The 27,883-nt window shown below is 35.6% G+C and overlaps 2 protein-coding genes across 2 annotated transcripts; one reads left to right on the top strand and one right to left on the bottom strand.

Annotated features, from left to right (window-relative positions):
- Positions 1-668: 668 nt before the first annotated feature.
- Positions 669-11,603, bottom strand: LOC135153425 (uncharacterized protein DDB_G0271670-like). Its single transcript, XM_064095956.1, has 5 exons — positions 11,580-11,603; positions 10,270-10,357; positions 6,859-6,916; positions 2,384-2,982; positions 669-745 (listed from the first exon to the last, which is right to left on the bottom strand). Exons 1-5 carry the CDS (start codon positions 11,601-11,603, stop codon positions 669-671), a joined length of 846 nt encoding a protein of 281 aa, XP_063952026.1.
- LOC129255704 (uncharacterized) lies at positions 11,602-23,049 on the top strand. The gene is made up of 4 exons (XM_064095955.1): positions 11,602-11,697; positions 19,650-19,784; positions 22,074-22,280; positions 22,870-23,049. The coding sequence occupies exons 1-4, from the start codon at positions 11,602-11,604 to the stop codon at positions 23,047-23,049; spliced, it is 618 nt and encodes a 205-aa protein (XP_063952025.1).
- Positions 23,050-27,883: the final 4,834 nt, after the last annotated feature.

The following is a 27,883-nucleotide window of genomic DNA, read 5'->3' as shown; positions in this document are numbered from 1 at the left end:
ACTCATGCAGGGGACGTACCCCTGCCCCCCCTGACGAGTCACAACTGATCCAGGGGACATTCCCCCCCCCCCCTTTTGAGAAGCAAAATTAATAATTTGTAATGTAAATATGCAAAGAAAACCGACGTGTGCCCCCTCTTTTGAACTTGAAGACCTTTTTTTTTTGGCTTGTCAATATTTTTTCTGGTACGAAATGTCCTTTAAATTTTTTTGCGGACGAAATATCCTCCTAAAAATTTGCCCCCCTTTTGGAAAATCCTGGGTATGCCGTTGTACTACAGTATATCAGTCAATAAGATTACATGATAAAGAACATGCACATTGGCTTTTAAACATGATTCTAATGGGGTGTTGCAAGAAACTTGCAAATTTGCGATCAATTGCAAGTCTATTTTTTGTCCCTAAATCAATCATATGTCTTGTAGTTGCAAATTAGTGATTGATTACTAATCTGCTCCTTGAAACAACAAGTTTAATCTGATTTGCTACAGCTAACATTGATCTATCAGTTGTAAAATTGCAACAGAATATTTGCAATTGATCGCAAATATTTTCTTGCAACACCCCCTTAGTCACTCTTAAGTCTTTGTGAAACACCCCCTCCCTGGATTCATTAGGTATAAGTGGGAATAAAATTATCAACTGAAGCAAAATATGTGTAAAAACTTTCACACTAGAATATGAAGACCTTTGTCCATGATAGGTACAGGTTTAAAAAGTAACCCTGTTGAAGCATATGACCCAGCTGTGATACGGAAGTAAGATTTAATTGAATCCTCGTCAGTGATAAAGAAACATGACAGATGGTCATTAGCAAGTCACTCAAGGATGATGATATCCTCAATGAATAAAGAAACGGGAGATACTGTAAACAAAGTCATATCGCTCACCAAGAAAAGAGAGGAAAATGAGACAGAGTTTAATGACAATTACAGGAATTTTAATTTTTTCAGAAATCACTGATCTTAGGTTCTCGCTAAGGCAGTCTTTGTCTTTGTGAAAGATGCATGACCAGATCTTGTACTGGAATTGAAGTGGGGCTGTTTAGTGACCTATGTGATATTTTTTCATATGTAGACTTTTAAAGCTAGTGTGATCTTTAGATAGGTACAGCTAAGGGGCATGTGGCCAGGTGTCATTTACAGGGATGGGGGGGGGGGGGCAAAAGTATAAAAAGGGGAAATAAATAATGCCATCCGATGATGAAGAAAGTAGCTAAGTGTGGAAGGGGCATGATTTTAGAGCTTGCCTTGGTATCAAGTGTTAAAAGGGCAACAAATGTTTGTCATGCATGTAGTCTAATAAACCACTGGATAGAGATACAGAATAAGAGTAAATGCATGTACAGCAAAATATTTGAATGAAATCAAAATATGTAGCAGAATTAGCCATTCATTGCAGCCTTCTTGTTCATATGACATTTGACTTATTCATGTTTGAAAATAAATTTAATGCTTTATTTTCTTTGATACATAACACTGATTTGAATAAATTCAATGGTTTTTGTTATAGCACACTGATACAAAAACCTACAATTTTGAAAATACAGTATGCAGCTTTCGGAACATTGTTTGCCTCCAGTTCCAAAGATAGTCATTTTAATTTTAGAAGAAGCAGTGTGCAGCCAGGCATGCATGTACATTTCATTAGTGCTTACCAATGCCTGACTTCACTAGTTAGCTGCTCTTCAAGACCTTGTTGCTTTTATCTTATATTATCAAGATCTAATTCTATTTTCCCAAGGTGTCCCAGTGATACCCAGAAGTATATTAGGTTAAAATATATTTTAGGTCATTATGTATCATGTTATGTTTTATCAGAGGTAGATATTAAAACATTTTCCTAGATTTATTCAAAATTTATAAAAAGAGAATGATAGAGGTAACTGATACATAATGATATGCCTGAATATTTCCTTTTTCAAAATAGGGAAATATTTCATACACTGCAATCGATGAAAATACTTTCAAGCGTAAAAGTCTAAACTAACAAACAAACTAAATTTGCCATGATTAGATGACAGTGATTGAATACCAGTAGGGGGTCTTTTTCAGAGACTATCATGCTAAGCCCCATAACACTCACATGCGTAATCATCTGTGTGACGTCAGAGTGTGGAGGTCTACAGCAATCTGCTTTCTGTAAAAACCCTCAGCTTTTCATGGGTTTTTAAGGCAATATCATGTTTACTAAGAACAACAGCAAATTAGTTGCGTGAGACTGTGTCTCATAAATGCATTCATCCATTAAGTCTTATAAACAATATTCCGATTGTCATTTTGACCGGAAGTCTACCAGGTAGTACCAGCATGTGGTAATAATAATGAAGGTGATAATGATAATGATAGTATCAATACTCTTCTACTACTACTACTACTACTACTGCTGCTGCTGCTGCTGCTGCTGCTGCTGCTGCTGCTGCTGCTGCTACTGCTGCTGCTGCTGTTGCTACTACTACTACTACTACTACTACTACTACTACTACTACTACTACTACTACTACTGCTACTGCTACTACTACTACTACTACTACTACTACTGCTATTACTACTGCTACTACTACTACAACAACTATAAAGACAACTACAAAGACAACTACTACTACTACTACTGCTGCTGCTGCTGCTGTTGCTGCTGCTGTTGCTACTACTACTACTACTTCTACTACTACTACTACTACTACTACTACTACTACTACTACTACTACTACTACTGCTACTGCTACTGCTACTACTACTACTACTACTACTACTACTACTACTACTACTACTACTTCTACTACTACTACTACTACTACTACTACTACTACTACTACTACTACTGCTACTGCTACTGCTACTGCTACTACTACTACTACTACTACTACTACTACTACTACTACTACTACTACTTCTACTACTACTACTACTACTACTACTACTACTACTACTACTACTACTACAACTACTACTGCTGCTGCTGCTCCTGCTGTTACTGCTGCTTCTTGATAATAATAATAAAAACAGAATTGGCCACTTGAAACATCCTGATTTATCCCAACATGAACCTGATGAAACAGAAGTCTTGAAAAGAATCTGATTCACACAGCCAAAAAATGTGATTGAAAAGCATCTATCACTATCAAATAGCATCCCACTTGTATCATCCATACAAAAAAGGTAACTTTATGAAAGACATGCCAAAATTTGACAGGAGAAGAAGGAAATTGAATTAGATAGAACAACAAAGATTTGGTAATAGAGTAGCCCACTTCATATTGTAGCTATTAGGAGAGAGAGATAATGATGGGTGCTTCAATGTGTCATTTTCCTGTCGCGGATCAGATTTGGCTGTGATTTTTTTTCTTCTGAAGCCTCTTTTAGTGTAAGTGTTTAATAGGGAGAAAGAATGAGATAGAGAAGAGAGAGAGAGAGAGGGAAAGAGTAAAATTAGAGAAAGATAGAGGGAGGAAGAGCAATATCTTGTCATTAACATGTTGTGTATGTTCCTGACATAAGCGTGCGTCATCTTCGATTTCCGAGTGTTCTATGGTCCATCACCTTTCCATTTTTTGCTAGGTGCAAGTTTAATGCTTGCAGTTTCAAAGTATCTAATGTTGATTGGGTAATGTGTGAGAGAGAACATGCTGGGCATTCATGGGCCATTCTGATGTATTGATGTTTCTTCTTCTTTCCTTTCATAGGCCTTTAAGATTTTACCATCCCTATTCCCTACAATATTGAGAATGAGAGATTCTTTGTTATTTTAAGAGGTTATTTTATTGCACACCAATACACGTGAATTTAACTTGGAATTAGATTTGAACAAAATATAATTATTAAGTTGGGCTTGATTCAGAAATATGATACTGTTCACATATAAAGGAATATTGTTTCTTGTTCTCATTATTTAAGATTATTAAAAAATAATCATGACTAAGTTTCTTAATGCAGTTAATGCATATCTGTTTCTAGATTAGATTATAGTTATACTGAAATAATATTAAGGTCAATTTCATTTACTGTAGGACGTTATCTGCTTAAGATGTGAACATGGTGGCCCATGTGATGAAATATCCATTCGCATTACTTTACAAGATCACTCATATCTGTGCTTGGATTTCCTTGCAACTGGGGGTGAATCGGAAAAAAAAGTATATTGAAAACATTCAAGCAAAGCTATATTTACAGAGCTTTAGGTCTTCAGTCCCACGTATGCTCATCCAAGTTTCCTGCAGTCCACCGTTCACCTCCTTCCATCCAATCCAAAACTTCCTCAGTTGGTGCCACTATGTCTAGCCCTGCACATCTGTCCACCCTTGTACATGCTTCTTCATGATGTTGGGGTATTCTCCAACTTCCTATCGTAATTATCGCACCACCCGCGGCAACAAAGTCTCCTTTCGGCACTACGCAGGTGATAATTGGCACGATATCAGCTTGCTCGGTTACTGAACATCGCGAGCTATTTTTGACAGTTGCTCACACAATACTGCACTTGAAATTACTTGGTAAAGTGAGCCCTTTTGATGACTGAAAGTGTTCTTGATCAGATACGATGGATTTTTATGATACCTTTGCTAATTAACATTGACGCCTGATTACGCAGTTATCTGCACACTCGGTTACTGTTGAAAAGATTCCCAATCTGTTGATGATTTGGGTTGAATTAGTAATAAGCTTGGTAGTGATTGAGTGTGATGTGATGTTGTTATCCTTTTTAGTTGCCCAAAATACATGTAATAAGCAGGTTTTTAAGTGATTTTGAAGATTTTTCTTACCAGAATAATATATTTGAATAGAAAAATTAATGAAATAAAATGATATTCAAAGTCAATGCCCTTCAACGGAACAAAAGGAAACATTTGCATGTGCTATATATACTCTTGACTCTTCTGGCAAATTATTACAACTCTTCATTTTTCAAAATATTTTTTAATCCAGGAGGCAATTGTAATGAAATATCTGTCTCCTACATGATACATCATCAATACATATCTCTTAAAGAACTTGGTTATGCCTGCCTCTAACTTATGTCAGCTGTTTATTATTTTTGTATATTTATCCAATCTGTGAAATTTGAAATCCCAAAATGTTGATAAACAGGAACGTGTTTCTTAATAATGAATGACTCAGGGAAGCATCTGTACACTGGTGACTCCTCGCTTTAAGTCCTCAAGGGTAAAGTGATGTAATTTGGTGCAATTAATTGCCAGACAGTCGGAATGGGGCTCCCCATCTTACATTTCCTCCTCCCTTTGCCCCCCAATCACTCGATTATTCTAAACCTATAGAGGTTTTCAACAACTTAAATAACAATCAGAGGGAGATAACTATGTCAAGTTTAGGTAGCAGTGTGCAAGGTGTCATTACTCAATCAAATTATCTATTTTTTGTTGGCACCAGAAGTTCACACTCTAAATGAGTAAGCCAGATTTGATTAGGGTAAGAGAAACCTCTTAATCTAACCCTTGATGATGAATCAGGGGGTTTAAAGGGTCTCAAATCACCTGTAGAACATTTTTTTATTTGTTTGGGATTCATTAGTTGTCATCCTCTTTTTATCCAAAGATAGTTTATGCAGATGAATAGGAGATAATCCTATATTTTTTATTATTTTTTTTAAATTTTTATCAGATTGTGGAAATGAGTCAATCTAATCTACTTTATTGAGAACGAAAAGTTGTACTTTAAAAAAAATTTTCATCCCTGGGCCACTCTATCTTTTTCTGTAAATAATCTTTCTTGAAATGCAGTTGAAGTTCTATTGTTTTTATTGATTCATATGTTAAATAAAGCAGATGTTTGCTATTATCTTCATTATCAGTAAGAGAAATTGATAGGTATGAGTTGTCTAGTTTGATATGAATAAAATAAAATTTCAGCCACTGATGAATTTTCAGTAAATCTTAGAATTGCTTCACCGATAGCTATTAATTACTTTGGTATTATCAAGCACTCAACTGTCTCTGTAGGTATACTTCATGTACTATAACCTTCTCAAATTTTCATTTTACAAAATGTATGACATAAGATCAATTTCTCTTGTGGCTTGGTAAATGTACAAAGGTTTTTAACATCACTATATTTATTGTAAATTTGGACAGCATTTTATTTAACTCTGGACCCTACAATGTCAGTGAATTGTAATACACATTTTGGCCTATTGCATTCAGCAAATATTGTGTTTTCATCAGTAGATCGCTATGATGGTGATACTTGAAACGAAATTGATAGCACATGATACCTCTTTCCATGGACCTTGAAACACCTTAATACAAGCCAAAAGAATTTTATCAGATATGACAAGTTCTGTGCCAACATCACATTAGTGTCTTGGAAACATTCAACCACATTGCGCAGCAGGATTTATTGGAACACTCTCTAAATCATTATCACCTTCAAAGGAACATTGCCAGTGACATTTTTGAGCCAAAAATACGAGATTTAGGAAACTCTTGTGTAAGAAAATTCCATTAAAATCTGTAGGAAGAGTTACATAGGTGATTTAGAGAGAAAGTTGTATGATAAACCTGAACAGCTGATGATATATGTGTGAAATTCAAGATGTGGATAGATTTTGTTTCAAGATAGAAATGTTCAGACCTTATTTATGACTCATTTTCATGTTGGGTCAATAATAGTCATGCTCAATATTTTCATCAATTAGTAATGGATGGATCAGGTTGTTGATGTGGTTCGAAGACAGCAACTTCCAATATTGTCCAAGTTGGTGGACAAAAGCAGGTTTAGCAAATCATGTAGCTTTCCAGATTTTATACTGTGTGTATTTCAAATACAATGAATTTTTAGGTGAATTTTATGACATTTAACCAAGTCATGATACAATAATAAGGATGGTGGAGGTGATGGTTATAACGATGATGATGATGGTGGTGATGATGACGATGAGGATGATGATGACAATGATGATGATACTGATTATGTTGATGTTGATGTTGGTGGTGAATAATAATGATGAATTTCATCACAAAAAAAACATTCATTCAAATTCTTAACTACTTTGAAATGTACGTTTACTCTACATATTTTATTTTAGTGATAGGGGTGATAAATTATAATTTAGGACTATTCACGTGCCATATTTGCATTGTAAAGATATTCACCATGAACGGAAGGTGCTATAATAAGTATCGTTGTGCATGTGATGCACAACAATTAATTTTGTTTCTATTGATATAATTCTTGATGATATTATGATACTTGGTCTATGACTGACCAATAGAGGAGGAATCATAATGTGGATTGACATTGATTGGGCAATGTTGATGGTTGGGATTGGAAATTAATGGTAATAGGCCATAATAGAAGCAACTTGGCACAAACCTGCTAAAGATCATAAAATCTCATTGTGTGTCATTATTATGTCAAGAAATTTTGACCAATGGATCTTTGACCGGGAGTGGACCCAACAGATTGTTCCCTGTATTTAGAGTTTTTAGGTTGTGTTTAACTTCATGTTAATCTTGGGCTTGAAAACACTCTCTAGAAAGGATTTTTTCTCATATCTGAAAGAAACTTTACTCTCCTTTTATACCAGGATAAAATGTTGATATTTTTAGGGCAAGGCCGGCAAGGCTACTTTTCAAAAGGGCGCATTTTTACATTACAGAACAAATGAGGAAAATTTTAAATGTTTCACAAAATATCAAAGTCCAGTGAAAGGGGATTGAGGCCAATCCAAAGGGCATTCAAGGCCATGATCTTTGATGGCATTGGACGCTGTAAGCCCTGCAAATTTATAAATGAATACCCCAATTTGTTCAAAGTCCAGACATGTTTCTTTGCATTGATGATTTGTATAAGCATTTATGACTTCTCTTACATGTTTAGTTGTTGGTGATATTTATTCAATCTCACACTTCACTGAAAATGAAATCAGCCAATAAAATGTTTACAACAATCCATCTCTGATTTTATGACCATCCATCAGGTTATGAACTTGGAAAAGTTTACTTCGGAGAATAATCAATGTCAGCGGATATTTCCACGACTTTCGTTTCAGTAAATCTTTCAGACTTTAATGGGGGGCTTGCACCTTAGTGGTTTTTAAGCCAGGATAGTTTGTGTTTCTCCTTTGAGGCTGGGACCTTTGTGGGTAACAAGCCATGTTAGTTTGTGTTTCTCTTGGTTACCCATTCCTACCCTTCCAGGGTTTTAAGACTGACTCGAAAAATGAAAACGAAACAAAGTATTTTCTGAGCTGGAAAATTTTTGGCAGTCGAAAGCGAAGTACTTGTAATATTTCTGAAAGAAGATCCCTGTTAAATATTCAGTACTGATCAAAATTACAAGAACTTTTTCAGGGATTCTTTAAAGGTTGCAGATATTCTCATGACGTGAATGTAAATGACAAGAATTTCCCATGGTGCATTTGCCGTAAGGATCTTGGTTTTTTTTTTAACTACCGATTTTGAATCGTGCAGCTAATCTACTCAGACCATATTGTGCATGCTCATAATTTTGAGAACTTAGTCCAAAAGGGCTGATCTGTTTCGGGTAGGTATGAATGCAAAAAATAATCAGGTATTTTGAGGCCTGGATAAGTTCTAAATAACTTTAAATGGGTATTTTGGTGATAGAGTCAGTTTGAAAGCATCTTTGACGATGGGGTAAGTTGGAGTGCATCCAGATACACAGGAGCTCCTTCCTCTCTAGTCAACCACAGACTCTGAATCACTGACCAGAGGCGGCCATTTATAGATGTCCACTGAGGAATAACCGGTACCTGTAGTGGATTCATATTACACATGTGATAAGGGAATGATGTGTTTTCACATGATAATAATGATATTAATTTCTTGTAAATTGCGCATATCACATTATCATCTCTGCGTCTCTCTGCACTTCCAAAGGGAGTTTGGATAGTTTTAACCATCTGAAGTTAGCCTGGTAAGCCTATTACATTTCAAGGAATGCATTCCTGCCAGGTACCCATTCACTCACCTGGGTTGAGTGCAGCTCAATGTGGATCAATTCCTTTGCTGAGGAAAATTATCTGGGATTTGAACCCAGAACCTCTGTTTCAAAGCCCATAGACTAATCCACGTGGTAACAATGTTTCATTTCTCAATACATGAGAAAATGTTTTTGTGTTATTTTCTCTTTAAATAAAGTTTTGGCAAGTTTTTTAAAGGCAATTATTTTTATAACAATATCGATATTCTTCTTTCTGACATATTTTTTTATCATGCCACTTCTTAGTGTCCCTTGGTAGCAATGTAGATTGCTGAGTAAATTTGTCATGTTGGCTGTTGAATAATGTACATAGGAACCTGCATTATAAATTGCTACACTTCTGAAAGTTGAATATCTGCTAATTCAGATCACTGACTTCAAGGATCTTTAAACTCCTACATGAATTAATTTAAGAGGGATTATTGATCTTTTCAACAACAAATAATCTTCCCTCAATACTTAGTAGTTGTATAGCCCTTCCTCATAATCGTTTTACCTTTCAAGATTTTTCCACTGCATGACAGTTATTCACCAGTATTTAGGATTCTGCCTGAATACTGAGAAATGGACTGCTCTCTGTTATATTTAGAAGAGGGTAGAATATTGTGAGTTTCTGCCAGATTTTTCACATACTTGTTAGCATCCCAATATTACGGCCATATAGCTGAAATAGAAAAAATGCTCAGTAACAGTTTTCGTACATAAGCCCTATACTTTAGTCATTAGAGTATAAATTGACAAGTATTTCAGAGTTAGGGAATTTCTATATGTCGTTGCCAGGCTCCAAAATACTACAGACTAATGAAATTCATTTTAAAAAGTTGAAGATCAAAGTAGGTTTTGTCAACACAACTTTGCACATTTTCAAAAATATTTGTTTTTCTCTCCATAGGGATTTTATTAATTGCTCAACATAATACAGTGGTGCTCAAAAGTTAGTGAACCCCACCAGTAAATGAACGTATTTAAAGTGTTGAAGTTCTGTCATGTTTTAGATATATGTAATTGTGAAGTCGGGTGATAAAATATTACACTCAATAAAATTTGTTTCTCTGGGCTCGCCACACATTGTAGTGTTGTTGCCTACATATTTGTCATTCAACACTCAGCATGAAGGAGTGCATTTTGTGACAGGGTTCACTAACTCTTGAGCGCAACTGTATATTTTCAATCACAAATCACAGTTACGGCAGTAAAATATAATACAGCTATAATTGAAACAAATATATTACTTGAAACATATGGGCATTTATAAAGGAATTTGTCATGCTCTTTCTGAGCAACATCAAAATGTTGCTCAGCTTTGATTTACTTGTACAAACGTCATTAGGACTACTTCGTAGTTCTGGCGGCCTGGTTCCCGTTTGACAAAACCTTGTGATTGATCCGATTAACCTCAACTATATGGAAATCCATAAATCCATCATTTTTGTTCCCAATAAAACATTTTCACAATGTACTTTTGTAAACAAAGAAGATCACACTGAATTGTCAACTCAATGATGAATGCATCAACATTTTGAACAAATTTGCATTTAGATGTTTGTGTTGCTGGCTTTCCATAGGTGTGGTTGATCGGATCAATCACAACTCCTTTTACTCTTTGTAAGTCGGAGCCCTGGGGCCCATTGCATAAAAGTTACTATTGCAGTAACTCTGCCATTCAATGATAACCTTCCTGAAATCCTTGATTCTGATGTTGAGCTATGTTGCTATGCTAGTTACCATTGGATGGCAAAGTTACCTTAATATTAACTTTATGCAACAGGCCCCTGATCTATCAGAGTTGTTAAACCAATGATGAAAAGGAATCAGGAAACAGCTACCCTTGCAATGTGGCAAGGAGGGTGCTGCGTCACTCCTGATTCAGCCCAAGCAGATTCAGATCAGCTGCAAATTGGTTTTTGAGTGGGTTCATGACATTGAAGTTCTTATTACCTGGGAGTTCAAGTGTAAAGAAAATACATTACTGCACAAGTATGTAATATATGGTGATGATTTTAATATGCTTTTTGAAGAGGTCTAGAGAAGAGATGTTTTAAAGAGTTGGAGATAATTTTTCCCAAAGACAGTGTTTTGTACTCTAATGTTTTCATAAAGGTGGTTACATCACCAACTTTCAAAATCTGGGGCCTGTTTCATAAAGGACTTACAACTGTTGTAACTTTGCCATTATGGCAACTACCATGGTAACAGGGCTCAGCAGCCAATTATAATCTAGTTTTCCATGATAGTTACCATAATGGCGAAGTTACAACAGTTGCAAGTCCTTTATGAATCGGGCCCCTGGTCATCACTGTTCTCCAATTTTTAATGTGAAAGTTTGGGCTATTTACCAAACAGAAGTCAACCAAACCCTTGCTGTTGTTCAGTAATTATTTGGTCCTTATATATTCTGGCCTAACTGTCATTGATTAGAAAGACTATTCGACAGGATGACTAATTGACTATTGACAAAAAGTTGGCTAAATTACTGAATTTCCACCGGGTAGGTAAAATTTCATTTAAAAATAAAGAAAGATTGTGATTAAGAAAAGAGATTAGTTGAGCCTCCTAAGGTTAAAAAAGGCAACTTGATACTACAGAAAGAGAGATGAGTTAAACCTTTAAGCAACTTAATACTGATGTGGTTTCACAGGTAGCCATGACTCACCTCCTGACCACCACCTCACCTCAGCAGAGCAGACATCTTGGGACAACCCTAACTAGGGACCAGGGTAGCAGACGACAAAACGATCACGTCAGATCGAAAATCACAGGGAAATACAGAACAGCTTTCCCACTTTCTTGAAAATACTTTATTCTTCAAGGTATTTAGATAATTGATTTTGAGGGGCTTTCCTTTGTTGTGCTTGCAAGAGTAAACTGTTTTTGCTGGGTGCATCCCTTCGATGTTCCTGTTTATGGGGGTGCAGTCTCTTGCGTGGTGCGTTCTGGAGGTTTGTAGGAGAGTCAGGAGGATATGCTCTTGAGTCTTACCAAATGTTCATATGCCACCAGAGAGAAAGGGAATCTTAATCAATTTTGGTGGGCTTGTTGAAATGATTTGCTCATAGGAAACTTAGTCAATACTACAACCTTTAAATTCTAACTACAACATTACGAGCTTCAAATACTAATAAGCATGTCCTGAGCGTCAGAGAGTGACTCACAATTATCAAACAAATATTAAATCATTTATCAGTATCATTATTATTAAATAAATATTTTAGAAAATACATATCAGTAGGTGATTTCATACTCTCTCGATCACCAAAATACCTGTGAATTCAACATTTTAATTTTATAATATTTTTTATAGTGCAAGTAAGATCTTGAACGAGAGATGCTAATAATGTTTTTGTACTATCAACAAGATTTAAAAGTGGCGTTGTCTAGAGGTACTTACAACCAATGCAATAACAAATGTGTGTAGCATCAAAGATCTTGGGCTAGAATAAAAATACAGATTTATATACACAAAACGGTTATTTTGGTATCTAGAGCGATCAGTTGCACTGTTTTCCTCCTTATTTTAAAGCCCACCCACCATACATCATATTTCAGGAAGTTTGAAGTAAATGTCAGCTTGGAGAGTATACAATACAAGTCCAAATCAGAAAGTACCATGGTTGAGGTATATTGTGTTTAATTGACTTTACTATCATTGGTTCTGCAAGTTTGCCCTTTTCAGTTTTTCATGTTTGCAATTTGAACTTTTGTTTATGACAGTCAAAAAATGATTGAATTAAACACAACGTTGGTTGGAACTAACCGTTTTTCAAAACCATGTTTCTAGGGTAAAACGTTGTCAATTAAATGCAGCCTATGGTCAGAAGTGAGATAAGTCAATGACATCCAAAAGGACATAATTGAATCGCTGAAAGACAGTCAACCTCAAATTTATTGCCTCTGATAAAATCAGTCTTAAATCATTACCCATTAGCTCAAACTGGCTGGATAGACACAAATAGCCATACTGGAAGGTAGAATGTATGTATTTAAAGTGAAACATCTGGTTCTATTACAATTGCAGCTATTTTTGTAATCATTTCTTGCCATGGTAACCACACCTGCACTTAAGGTTATTACTATTAGAAACCCTTTCCTTTGGATTAAATCTCCATTTAGCCCAAGAAATGACATTTTCTCTGATTTAAGGAAGAAGGAATTTCTAGTTGTGTTTAGGATGATGAGTTAGCATAATTCAAAGTAGTGTCAGATGTTCATTTTCGGGCTTTATGTCATGTTGCAGTTTTACGTCTCGGGGGACGGATATGTTATTACAGGAATTCTACTATTTTTGGTCTCACTAATATATTCCGTACCAATGAATGTGTAGCTATCTTGAGAATCCTTTTTGTAATTATTTTTTGGGGTACAAATTGTCATGATAATGTCACAAGCCCAATTCAGACTGACAGGAATTGTGTGTCAAATTGGGTTTTGTATGCAGTGAACTAGTGACCTTTGACCGTTTAAGGAAATAAAAAGTAAAAGAAATTATAACATACAGTTCATCTTCACAAAACTTCCAAGAAATTTGTTTTTAAAAAACATTTAAAAATGGACTACTGGTTATTTGCAGGGTTATTGAGTGCCACTGTGATGAGCTAGTCTGTACAAGCATATCTCTTCTACTTTCTTCTTCTTCTGTTCACCAACAACACTATATGTTGAGGACAAGGTCAAAACAATTATATCCCAATAATCCCTTAAAACTCATGAAGAAGTTTCATAATATTTCCAATTTCCTTCTACTTCATGGGGAAGAAATGAGAGGTTTATAGTGAAGGAGATGGGCCCAAGTGTTCTTGATTATCCATTGGTTTCCAAGACCCTGGGTTGAAGAGCCTCAATCAGATGGCTGGTGATTTATTGGCAGTGACCACTTCAGTTTAAATGTAATTGATAATATGCTCAAAATACAGTTGTACAATGGGAGGGGGCACCTGAATTACTTTCATGCCTTGGTGATGGTATATTGATTGAATTAGGTGTCTATCCAGCAATGTAGCAAAATTAGTCAACTCCCAACTTTTGACTTAAAATCAATTACATTATGCAAGATAATAGTAATTAAAATAATCATTATTCACCCAGGGCAGCCACTTCAGTTCTTATTCCCTGTTTTCCCGGCGGGTCCTGCATAATTAACCTTCTCCATTTTCATACATCAAGAAGGCAAAAGGTCCCATTTTTCAAATCTTTGGTATGACCCAGCTATGGATCGAACCCACAACCTCCCGTTCATTAGATGGGTACTCTATCATTGAGCCTGCATGTACATTCAGTCTAAATAATAAAAATGAAATAAACTTGATATAGAGATGTTTACAAGAAAGGAAGGAGTAAATAGGTCTACTAGAAATTGATAGTAAATTGGAGATCGTGAAGAAATGGATCCTGATGAAGTCTGTATAATCTGCACTCCTGATTTGGCCCTGTCCTCTGAGGAGAGTGATTCCTCTATTTCCTGATATAAAAGCAGCAATCAAAATGTCTGGGTCCGAATTAACTTATCAAACCCCTCCACTCTAATGACTTTACTTTGATTAAGTCAATGAGATTACGAAGGCTACTGATGTATGATGTCTTCATAATGTCAAATTCCCTTGAAAGGGAAAGAATTTGGATGCCTGACAAGGATCTTGAAAATCACTGGAAGGACTTACTTAAAAACCTCTCAAGGAAGGATTGTGAATGATATCAATCTATCTGAAGCTGTCTAGCATTGCTTGATTTCGGGAGATTTCATGTATATTTTATTTTCAGATAAGACAAGGACAAGTGGATGAATAAGCTTATATATAGCTCATTTGTGTTTTTTTTAGACTAGCTGTATAGCATCCTTCTTTTTAATGCCACTCTTCATTTTACCACAGTCACTTGCAGCTTGGAAAGATACCCAAGCAAGAGAAGCCTTTGAATTTTTATTTCAGCAGTGTCAAATTTGTCAAAAAATGTGTGCAAGCTTGAAGTTTGAAGTTTGGGTCATTTTAATCTATCAGAGAATTGTTAGTCTCACCATGGACCTACTCTAGTAGGTCGATGGTCTCACTAAAGATTCTCAGCTGAAATAATTATTGAATTGAGTACATTACTTTAAGAATTCAACAAAGATTTATCATGAATCTGAGAATGGAAAGTAATTGGAATCAGCTTCATATCCCAGATTGCTGAACGAGGGTTATCTTCCCTTTCACAATCAATTGAATTGACATTTGATAGGCCAATATGTAGTTCGAGTGAATTATTATACTACCGTCATTGTGTTTTAAATACTCAGGGTGTTAATATGAGTGTGATAGGATAAAATGTCAGGGACAGTTCTCTGGTTAAGTGAAAGAGATTAAATATGTTTTCACGTAAATCAAAACCGATTAGGATAGATGACAAAGATGATGAAAAGAGGAGTTATGGATTGTTCCAGGATTGGATTCATTGCTAGCCTGATGAAATCCCAGTTTAGGAAGTAGCACTGCAACTTAAAACCAGTCATAACACCTGATTCTAAATGTGTAGTAAGACTCTGCTTACTCACAAGGACGTGAGATCAGACCTTCTTGAAGCTACCCAATGTGGGGTTTAGAAGGAAGACAAGGATATTACTAACTCTCAGAAGCGCTTTCATGATATACAAGCTTTAGAATGATGAAACAGTCATATTTACACCTGTTAGTCGATTGATGACGTACATGATACTTTAGTAGGCAATTTTCATGCTTTGGCCCTCCTACTATTTGGGTATGAAGATTAAGCAAATTACAATACTTTTATTTATTTCTAAGAGATGTATGTATCATTAAAAATGACACAAACAGGAACCCATCATATTAAGATGCAATTGATATTGACTTTGTGAGTTTAGATAATATCACTTTAAAAGTGATGATTCTTTGTATCGAAAGCATTTCTTTAGCAGAGCAGTTGTTAGGCAGTTTACATTTCAAGTGTTCAATTTTTGCCAGATCCCTTTTATTAATCTTACCTTGGTTGAGTGTACATGTAGAGGATAGTTTTTGTGTTAAAGGAAATATTGATTAAAATTAGAATTTAAGAGAAAAGCTTGGGGTTTACAACCATGACCCTCTGTCAAGTCCTGAATGGCCACTTACTCAAAAGTAACAAAATACAAGTAAACAATTTTCTGACATATCATAATATTTGCCAAATGGAGATGAAACAAATGTTACTTTCAAGGATCCATACACAATCTCCCAGAATCATATGCAAATTAGATGAATGAGACCAAGATCCTTTAAGAAAGAAAAGGGTAGCCCTGGATGAGATGAATCATAAGGTTCACCTCACTATCACCTGGGAAAGATACCTCAGTGAAGAAAGTTGACCTCCTGGTCATTTCTTAGAGTCTAGTTTCCCATTTAGCAAATTAGAATGATCAGGCTGTGATTTAGGAGACTTTCAGAAGATTAAAGTTTTAATGATTGGATTAACCGTCCATCTTGGCTCATTTCTACCCTGCCATATTTCTTGTGCCTGACAGCAGCTACTCTTGAAAGCTATCACGTTGGCATAACATTTAGTTCCAAGATTGAGTATATCTTGACATGAACACAATCTGTAGGAGATATTAAGTAATTTATTTTACCCTCTTAATATTGCCTGTATCTACATGTACACAGACTGATGGTCTAATTTTCAGATCATCTAATATCATCATGGCTAAACCCATCTGGTCTCCTCCGGGGGGGGGGGGGGGGGGGCCACTTCCATTAACAAGTGGATACCATGCGTGACCAAAAACGTGTAAAAAAAGGTCTCTTTTCAAGATAGGGCACGTTACGTACGTAACGTAATAAAGATGTAAAAAACACTAAAATAATGAAAAACTATATGTTTACGGTCCAATTTGCGAGGGTATAACAAAGACTAAAATATCTTTTTGCCCCAAAACTACGTGTTTAGGGTTTGATTTGAGCGAGGTGTGTGGGGTGGTACTAAACCCAATGAAAGTAAAGGTAAAGCCAGCGTCCATGACATTACAATTGACATATCATTGTACTTGTTTAAGGGGTAAAATTCAGGGAATAATTGTCAAGGGTACCGTTTTGTTTCCAATACTTGTTAAGAGTAGGGTCTCAAACACAAATACTTGTTAAGGGGTGCATTTTCAGAACATGGAAACTGGAAAATACTTGTTTAGGGTGCTTTTCGAAACCACATGGTCACGCATGGTATCCACTCATCAATGGAAGTCCCCCCCCCCCCCCCCGGGTCTACTTTAAAATTTGATCTACTACAATTTCTTCACTAACATCATGGCTAAATCCATCTGGTCTATTCTAAATTTGGTCTACTATAATTTATTCTAATCACCATTTATTTCCAATCATTACCTAGTCTTAGGCCAGGTGGTCTAATTCTACTTTGCCTACTTGTTATTTTGCACTTTTTTCCAACAAAAATTTGGTTCATAAAAATTGAATCATTTAGACTTCAGTGGTGTTAGATCATGAGGCCATTAGATGAAATAAGGTAGGATAGACTAACTGCAAATTAGATAAAGAGTTAAATGTGCTAAATATCAATTATACAAAAAAATTTGTAGAACAGGGGGGTGTTTGACAAAGATTTAAGTATGACTTATAGTCGCATTTAAATGCCTAGTTGCGTGTGGTATAAAAGGCATGACCGTATTGGTCAGATCATGCCAAGAGGACGCGCACTACTGTGTATTGATAAATAAGATCGCGCGTTGCATATCATATACGTTTCGGGATTTAAGTGCGAATTAAGTCATACTTTAATCTTTGTGAAACACCCCCCTGGTTGTAGATTAACAAGGAATACACTATGAGAGATGAGACCAAAGAGAAAGTAGAAAAAGTGGGCGTAGACCAAGTTGCGATTTACCCTGACTACTGCATTTCTTTACCGCGGAACCAACCTGATGGATACAAACATGTTTCCAGTTATAACTTATTTCTTACTGACAATAAAAAATCATTTTATGTAGGGCCTCCCAAAAACAGAAACAGTGGACAAAACCATACCATCTTCAGCCAGACAAAAGCAAGACCATGCTTTATATGCACTGTTAAGTGCCCCTTGAAGGAATCACATATAGTGGTGTCCCTGTAGGTGTGGACTAGTGCAGGAAACCAAAACATTTTGGCGAATTCAGTATGCAAGTTTATACCACTGAAATTTCAATTTTCCAGTATTGCATTGGGTTAGGGTTGGATACACTTCCAAGCCTAAAAAGAGTTTTCCTGTTTCTTAGCGGCGTGCTCCCTCCGTCATTTCTCCTCAAGGACCAAGACTGTATGAGGAAGGAATGAGAGGCTGAGATAGTGGATAGGTTTCCTGACCCGAAGGGGTGTCCAGCAAAGCACTTCTGACCATTTAAAGATTCTCTTGGGGGCATTTGCCGTATTATGATCATGAAGAAATTTGATACTGTACATGGTTTTTTACTGTACAGGGAAAAATAATTTGCCCTTCCTCAGACTTCCGAATAAACACGAAGATTGAAAGATAAGCCATTAATGTGCTAATTTTCACTTAGTTTTGTCTACATTAATCACTTATTGTTGATGGGGGGTTAAAACCTTGCATCTCACAATATAAAATATTTTTAGGACAGCTCGGAAAAAGTTGTACTTGAGAATTATGGCATTTACTATGGTGGCAACCTCATATTGTCTGAAAACAGTCTCTTAGCCTGAATCCCTGTAGAGAACTTTATCTACATTTGACTACTTATTAGGTTGTACTAGTAAAAACTAGTCAAGTTTGAGATACAAGGGCTTAAAACCCACTTGCAATATGCATCCTCCAAACATTCAAAACACATGAAGCTGCTATGTGTTCTATGTTATAGCTTGTTATTTCATATTGTCTTTAAGTTTCTTCTTTTGTCATTTGAAAATAGACTTAATGTAGGCTGTATACCTTAACTGTTCTACAAGAATATTATTCTTTATTTTAAATTTAATCAGTGGTATTAACAAACTTCCTTCGATAGGAGTTTATTTGATGTATTAATTTTTGAGGCTCTTAATGATGTTTAGAAAGATTGTTGGCAATCCATCTGATTGATCCACCTCTGGTCACTTCTTATCTTATTGCAAAGTGTATCTTATTAATGAGCTGACAGAGTACCAGTACCCCTCCCCCTTCCCCTTGAAAGGAAACTCATAATAATTCAATCAATCAAATTAGAAGAAAAGCACATGTATGCCCCTTTTAAGGTCTTCCTTATCAGAGTAATGACCTCATATTAGAACAGTGTTGACCTGTGTATATCTTACGTATTAGATTGTGGGTATGTGTGTCTATTTTTTTGTACACGCAGTTATATATAATTTTATGATAGTTTGTAATGTTAGAATCAGTGACACATTTTTGAATAGGTCAAGTTGGTCAATGATAGCTTCATGTAATTTTTTTTTACTATAAAGAACTTAGTAGGATGCATAAAATATATTATTAGATTAGTAGGACTTGAAAGTTGACTGAGAGCTGCCATTTTTATTAAGGTTTATAGTGCACATGTTGGTACATTGGAGACAAAATTTTATTATGTGTAAGGGTAGATAGATATTTCATAGTTTGAGCCTCCATGGTATTTATGATTTCATTTTGATTTTTTTATGAAATCAGGGTTTGTTTCTTGCCAATTAAGTGATGTGCATGACATATGTTCTTAAGTAATGTCTCTCATTGTTCTATTTATCTGTACTTTAGGAGGTCACAGAGCTGGATCCAGATATTGTGAGGAGCTTTCTGTTGTCACACAGCCAACCCCAGGGTAACACAGAGAAACTTGATGACATCACATTATTGGTTGATCTCTTTATGGAACTTCTTCAGTGTTCCCCAGTAAGTATCCTAGTATTAGTAGATGCAAATGAACCTTGGGGTGCTTCATAAAGCTGTTCGTAAGTTCAGAGCGACTTTGAGAACGATTGGTGAACCTTCCTTATGCGCTAAACCTTCGCCAATGAACATGTTGGTATATACCATTTTCCACAAGAAAGGATCACCAGTTGTTCTTAAAGTCATTTTTAACTTGACAAACAGCTTAATGAAACCTTCCATAATGGCCCTGTAACATAAAGCTTTGCGATTGATATTGGGACTGGTTTTTACAAGCGATCGTACACAATAATCAATGCAATCAATTGTCAAAATCAGCCCCATGATCAGTCATTGAGCTTTATGTTACAGGGTCGTTATGGAACGTTTCATAAAGCTGTTCATAAACATATACATATAACTATAAAGGTGACTGGATTATAGGGTGCTAAAATGTTAGTTCTCATTTTCCCTGATATTTGAACAAATTGGCCATTAATTAAAATGACTTTCATTAATTTAACTAAATTCAATGAGTTAATTTCAAAAAGTGATTCACGCTGTTGAAATACTTAATTTCACCAGTGTGAAGATAATTTCACAGTGTGGACACACAGGCTATTGTGTGAGCGTTGTTTGCAGTGTGTGTTTACATAGGGGGCTCACATAATAATGGACTATGTGAAAATGTGATCTACTCTACTCAATGTGAAGATAAATTCACATTGTCTTCCACACTGTGGGACACTTCATTGTAACAAGTTACATGAGTTTAGGTAGCATTGAAAATCAGCATATTGGAGAGACATGTTAAAGATATAACACTTAATCTCATAGGCCCGTATTCTGAAGTCGGGTTTAACTTAAACTCAGGTTTAAAGATGTGGTTTAAGTATGGATAGCTAATTGTTACATAAATCACTAACAGTAGAGATATAATATTTTACCTCTCTTGGCTCTCAAACCATTCATAATTGTGTAGGAAGTATACATAGATTATTGTCTGCACCATCGATGAATCAGGAAAGTGCACAGTAAACATAAGAAACAAACAACTTAATAGAAATTTTGACACTTTTGGCCCCCCATAATTTTAGCACGGAGTTAGACCATGGTAGTTAAACCTGGCTTCAGAATACGGGCCATTGAGTTCATCTTTTTCTAAAATCCTGTATCGTTGCACCTATGTAAAGTTATGCTGCAACGTGCAGTATTTTAAGGTCACACAGTCAATTTGGTTTCCTTTTTTACTGCCATTTCAAATGCAACATGTTAGGAAGGAGATACCTCTCCTTTCATTCAGATCATGCCAAAACAATGAAGAAATTCTGCTTCTCAAAATAGCCATTGTTCCTTGAACTCTTGCCAGAAAAAGACTTTTCTTCCATCAACAGATAACTTGGCCAAAGAGTATCAAGTTCAGCTAAATTACTGTGATTGAGAACTTCTGATAATCTAATTCAAGAATTATACTGTGACCTTATTTTGTTTTTATTAGTCCGGAAAACAACATTGTTCTTTAATTTCTGCCCTGTAATTGCATATTTTTATTTCCTTCTTTGGATAACAGAATTTGCAGTATTGGAACTTGCTTTGAAGAAATTAATGCATCCTGCAGTGTAATTTTGCTAAGGAACAGTCGAAAAATATTTCCACATTTCCAAAACTCATAAACACATGATGTTTTTGCTTTTGATGAAAACCAGATGAAAAAGTCACATTGCCTATTCCTCTGTAAATGTAAATGCTGAGTTTCGTTTTGTGCAGTTTTCATTTCTCAAAGAAAAACATAAATATCCTTTTGCTTCAAATGTCCTTCAAATATTGCTTTCCATAAATCGACTTACCGGTAAGTCTCTAAGTACAGGAAACAAGCTGTTATAGTGTGTGATGGTTTATGAGAGCATTCATGTGATTTCTATTACTGCCTGCAAGAATGTGTATAGGAAGAATAGGGGTTGAAATTACTTCAGATTACTGACAACTTAGCTTTGTCTGATCAAGTTCCATGCTTACAAATAAATTTTGGCAAGATGAGTATTCATATTCTTAACTAAATCAGAGTCCCGGCTTGAGAGGAACAATGTGCAGCTATGTATATTGTAGGTAGAAGTAAATAAAAAAAAATTCTTGGACAAAATATTTGGAAATAGAGGTGGAACCAGATTCAAAGTTAATTGAAACACTTTGCATTCAGCTGTCTTTCCAAGTCTTGGATGAATACTTCTACATGGTGATTGGTCATGACGTCTCAGTATTTGCCTTTGTTTTTTATCCTGATATAATACTTCAAACTATTGTGTCTATCTCCAGTTGCCAGTAGAGCACAACCACCTGTGGCTACAACTCCTGTATGTCCTCATCTTAGATGATAACAACCTCTTGCTCTTCATCAAGAAGAAAGTTGCTGCCACAGTCTTGGGCACCATGGCTGTTCACAGGCCACATGTTTCAATTCAAGAGATTGGCTGCTCCATACTTTATCCATTGGCACACTTTAATCAAATTCCTGGATTAAAGGTACGTTTTACTGCGTTTTATTATTTTTTTTTCTCGTACGTATTTTAGTAATCACATGAAGACAATTTATTTTAAGCTGATGATGAACATCAACTATTTTGATTGTGTTCAGATCTTTAAAACATTTCTTTAGGGGTTTGGGTAGTATTGATATAAAAATATTGTAGAAAGAAAAACAATACACATTGACAAATGCAACACAATCAGGAGTGAAATCATAAGCTACAGATAATGATGGAAATGTTTAATTACATGCTTTAGTAAGCAGCAGCAGCCCAAGTTCATGAGATCTCATTGGTTTGACATGAATTGATTTACTGTGTTGCACTAAGTAATATCCATTGAATGATTTGAAATCATTTGGAAAAAAACATACATGCAGAAATTACGACATTTATCAAATAAATACATAAATAATGCAATGTCTTAGATAGAATAATGTCAAATTAAATAATAGCAGGGAGATTTTAAATATAATCTATTACATTTTCACAGTTTAATGCTCATGAGACTGTGTATTTTGATGACTGGAATGGTTTTCTCAATACAACATAAAAATTCTCTTTTTTTTTTTTTTTAAATATGGCAGGCTCCTATCCGTGAGAGTGGAATACAGGTCATCCTTCAGTCCATGGAGAAGCATAGAAAAAGTGAAAACCTGATGATCAAAGCCCTACAAGTTCTTGCCAATGTAGCATGCACAATGTCAGGCTACAGCAGCTGGGCTATACATCAAGGTAGGTTCGAAATCTTATGGAGTTTCATTTGAAAAATCCACCAAAATGTTTCTTTCTCTCCCATTCTCTTAGAATTCTGGATGCCTAGAACTGCATTTGTATCATTCACATTTCAGCATACCTTCTAACCCTTGCTGCAATGGAGTAACTTTAACAGAAAGTTTTTCTTTCTTTCTTTCCAGTCATAGAATTCTGAATTCCTAGAACTGCATTTGTATCATTCACATGTTGGCATACCTTCTAACCCTTAAGGATATGGAGTTCTCTCTCTCTCTCTCTCTTCCCTTTCATAGAATTCTGAATGCCTAAAACTGCATTTGGTTCATTCACATTTCAGCATACCTTGTTACCCTTGTGTCAATGGAGTAACTTTAACAGAAACCTTTGAATGATTCAGATAACTTTGAAAATCATTGCTGAGGAGGAAGTTATATCCAGACATCAGGATAGTTATCAGCTGCTTGAGATCTTTTCTTTTTCTCTTTTGGACCTCTTTCACCGAGAGATGTGATTATACAGCCTGAGGGCAAGTTCCATCTTACGGAGTGTGTCTGGGACAAATGTTCTTTTTACTTACTTAGTGGTAATAAACCGATAATCATTTCAGATACCTGCATTTTACATTGATGATTATCGATCCTGAACATGTCTGTAGACCGACACATGTAACTGCGTCAATCGTCATTCCAGTCATCTGCGATAAGAGATGCCACCAGCCAGTAAAAATCAAAACAAATGTGCGCTCTGATGCGGATTGGTCGTCACACTGGATAGCAATCGATGGAGGGTGCCCCCGAGCAATACCACACTTCCTTCTAAGGTCACTGTGTGAACGTCTGGCGTGGCATTGACATTTGACTGTGTGAAAACTCTACATTTCGTCTTTGTCGTAATCGCATTACCTTGTCACATGATCACACTCTGATGGAATTGTAACCACCGTAAAGTTTTCCACTTGGTTGGAAAAGATGAGAGGTGATTGAGAAGATGACAGACACATCTCTAACATAATGTTCTTAAAGAAGAAGTGTTGAAACTGTCTACCATGTTTAACCAATCAGAATCATGAATTGCCTTAAAGCTGAAACATCGTCTTCCTCACCTGTAATGGAATATGATGGTCTACGAGGAGATGAAGTTTGAAGCAAAGAATGATTTAATATGCCACATGAATAATTGAATTCTTGTTGCCCAGTACTCTGAGGTTTATCCATGCATTGCAGACATAGGTTTGTTGAACCTATGTGAGATCCTTGGCAAGTTGTGTCACAATAGATTCTGTATTATGCAGACCTTTTTGCTACATTCACTTTTTAAGTGTATATTCTCTGCTGCATATCCACTTTTACTGAAGCCAGTTAAAGCAAAACACATAATGTGCCCATTACTTTAGAAAGTAGCATTATAAAATAATATTGGGATTATCATTTTGTTTATCAGTCTGTTATCTGATTTCCCTGAAAGGCAGAAGCAATTTGTGTATTGGTATTCATAGAACCCTCTCTTTGTTATACCGTATTACTGATCACATTAAAATTTAAAGATTTTCATGCATTAGAGAGTAGATGAGTCCATTTTTTTTAGATCATATAATAATAATGAGAATACATTATTTTTATTGCGCATAATAAACTTGATGTTTCTCTTTTCACTTTCCAACAGAGAATATCATGATATATAAAGATCTCAAGTTTTCTTGAGATATTGATCTGATTTTTTTTCTGTCTGTTCATTTATATATTTCATTTAAAATTCCATTCATTATAAATAACATATATCGGTGACACCTGCCCTAGACTTTGACTACTAATTTGATTGAACCGCAAGATCATATGAAGAACAAAACATCAGCCTGAACAGAATTAGGTTTGGACTGATAGAAAGTGACAAGTTGAGCGTCATAACTCCGTCTAGGGACACAGTCTGCTGTATGTCAGCTTGCGTTGGCATGTAAAGCATCTTTACAAGGAAAGCATCAGGAAACCCCTTCAAAATAGCCTAATTATATCCCGATTTTCTTCTTCCATTTTGAGCTGATTTATAATTTGAAGTCCTTTATAGCACCATACATTAGACATCATCTAGGCAGTGTTTCATGCAGCATTTTGTCAGTGATTTTCACTGACAGATTTGCTCTCGGCCAATCGGATGCAAGGATTTCAGTAGCCTGTAACAGAAAGTCAGTGGAAATCATTGACTGTTTGATTTTTGAAATGCTTTTCCATACGCCAGCATGCTCCATGCTAGTTAGAATATATTTGTTTTGGACTTAAGTTGAGCATTCAGGAGAACAGCTTGTATTCAATCAGCTGCTAATGAATTGCACTTTTTATCATGAGGTTTAAAATGTGAAAATAATTTGTGAAACTAACTTTAAACCAGAAGAGAGAGAGAGAGTGAGAGAGTACTTAAGACTTTGATATATAAGATAAGCATTCATTATTAGGAAATAGGAGGGACATAGTAATGCAAATAGAATAAAACTTCACAAATTTATGAAGATCACCCATGAATATACAACTCCTTGTGTTTGAAGGCGAAAACAATATGTTACACTTTCTATTTTTCTCAGCTGATAGGTTGAAATACTTATAAAATTTAAGAGATATTTATTTCTTGATGTTTCTTACCAATCTGCATTTAATCATATAATGAATAATGATAATCCATTGTAAAAATTCAAAGGCGAAGAAAGTGTTGATCACCAGCAAACATCCCCCTGTTTAAGATAATTTGCTATGTATAGATAAATGTGATTGCATTGAGTTACCGGTACTCTTATCATACAATCTAAAACCATGTTATTTCTCATGAATGCTTTTGAAACACTTATATGATGATTCAATCATTATGACTATAAACAGGTACAACAGTGCATCATGTCAGGCAAAACAGCACACTTCACGGAACATAAATCTCACGTAGGCAGGAAAGCGCTCTTATTGCACGCCAAAACTACATGCGCAAGTTTGACGCATGTTTACATTTGCTGCTCCAGTTAACGTGGGAGGGCCCGAGATTTAAGTGAGCATGATGCGACCGCTGCCATTCCATGAGGGCAGAACATGGTTTGGGGCTGACATACATGGGAAGGGGGAAGTCTTTAAAGAGGTCTGAGGTATCCCCTCCTAGTTTAGAGGAATATCATTACTTTTCGCATCTTTTTGAACATGTTCCATAAACAGGCAATTCCTCTTTATAGGTTTCAGATGTATAGCCTCATAACATCTGGGTCCCGTAACACAAAGGTAAGCGTACACTTGATCTTCATGACTGATTGTACATTGTGGTTAATGCAAGGAGTCATAATGGTATTCTTCTTTGATGATTGCTAAGGTTTGTGTTACGGGCCCCTGTGGTATTAGTGCATTGACAAGAAATTCCCATCTTTGAAAATGCTCGAATTATCTACTTGAATTTAGAAATTACATCCTCAGAAAAAAATATCTGAGGTGAAATCCTGATTTTGCTTTACCTGAAATGCATAATGCTTTCATTCTATTCACCAAGAGGGGGATAAGAACAAAGGATAATCTTTTTTTTTTCTTTCTCTGAATTGCATTTAACTTTGATAGTATTAGTATTCCATCCTACAATGTGGTGCTTTACTCTTTGGATGCATGCCATAACAGATGATTTTCAGGTCTTGTTTGTATCGCGGTGTTTGACCAATCACAAGTGGGCAAAATTGTCGCATCCCTTTCTCTCGTTCATGAGTCACACGCCAGCTAATTATAGCAGTCCGAGGAGTAACTCGATTTGCGGCACCGAAATCTTTGGATTTCATTGCCCTATATTTATCTATTTTCCCTTTTACTAGTCCTCTTTCAGCTGATTAGATGCATTTGGAAACTGAGTAACCTTAGCAATCGACTTTCACTTTTACTGAATTAAAAGGCCAATTTATTTGGAATAAAAAGGGATTTCTGTTGACCTTGGTCTTAATGAAAATAAATCTGTAATTTAGTCTTTTCCACATGATTTATTTGACCTATATTTCACGACTGATTTACAGGAATTACTTTGTAAATCGGTTGTTCAGTTGTACATTGGTCTCCAATTGTTTGTATTAAATAAGCTAAGTTTGTGATGTGATAGAACAAACCTTCGTTTTTTAAACTAGCAACCTATTTTTCCCAAAGGAATATCAAACCCAAATTATATCCTGTGTTAGTGTCCTGACATGGCTTCTGTGTGTAATAATGAGTATTTTGTCAGTATATTTAAAGCAACTCACCCCTTCCTTTTCTATAGGATTGTATAAACAATACTTTAAAAGTGCTATAGACTTTTCTAAGACTGCAAGATACTGTGCATGGCATTTTTTTGTAATAGATTTGTTTAAAGCCTGTAAAGCTTCGGTGAAGGGTTAGCAGTGTGAATTAGTGTGTTTTTTAAATATAAATTTGCTCTCTCTATGTCAAGAAATGCTTGTAATGAAAATTAACAAAATCCTACATTCCTGCATCAAAAAATTAGTAAAATATTTTTTTTGGTGCGCATGTATGATGTGGCCTTTTTTACGACTTTAGAATTTCAAGTGGAAAAATAAAAACAAAGACAATTGAAGTATTTAAAGAATGGTTTAACATTGTCTATATTGCAATAGAGCACCTCTAAGAAACATGATGAAGTTGATTTGATTTTGTAGATCTGTCTTATGACCTAGTTAATGTACATTTGGAATAGAGAAAGAGAAATGAGTGAGTGAATTTGATATATCAAACAGCTGAAACTTAAAACTGTCTTAGGTGTGGTAGCTGATTCTGTTGGTGTAAAGTTCAGCTCTAACCGCAGTGTCAAATTAGGTTTCACTTTGAGAAACTTAACAAAAATCAAACTGGCTGGTGTTGGAATGGGAAATAG

The sequence above is a fragment of the Lytechinus pictus genome, chromosome 3 (assembly GCF_037042905.1).
Source record: "Lytechinus pictus isolate F3 Inbred chromosome 3, Lp3.0, whole genome shotgun sequence".
NCBI lineage: Eukaryota > Metazoa > Echinodermata > Echinoidea > Temnopleuroida > Toxopneustidae > Lytechinus > Lytechinus pictus.
Note: the sequence above shows the minus strand (reverse complement) of the source record. Positions and strands in the feature narration are given on the sequence as shown.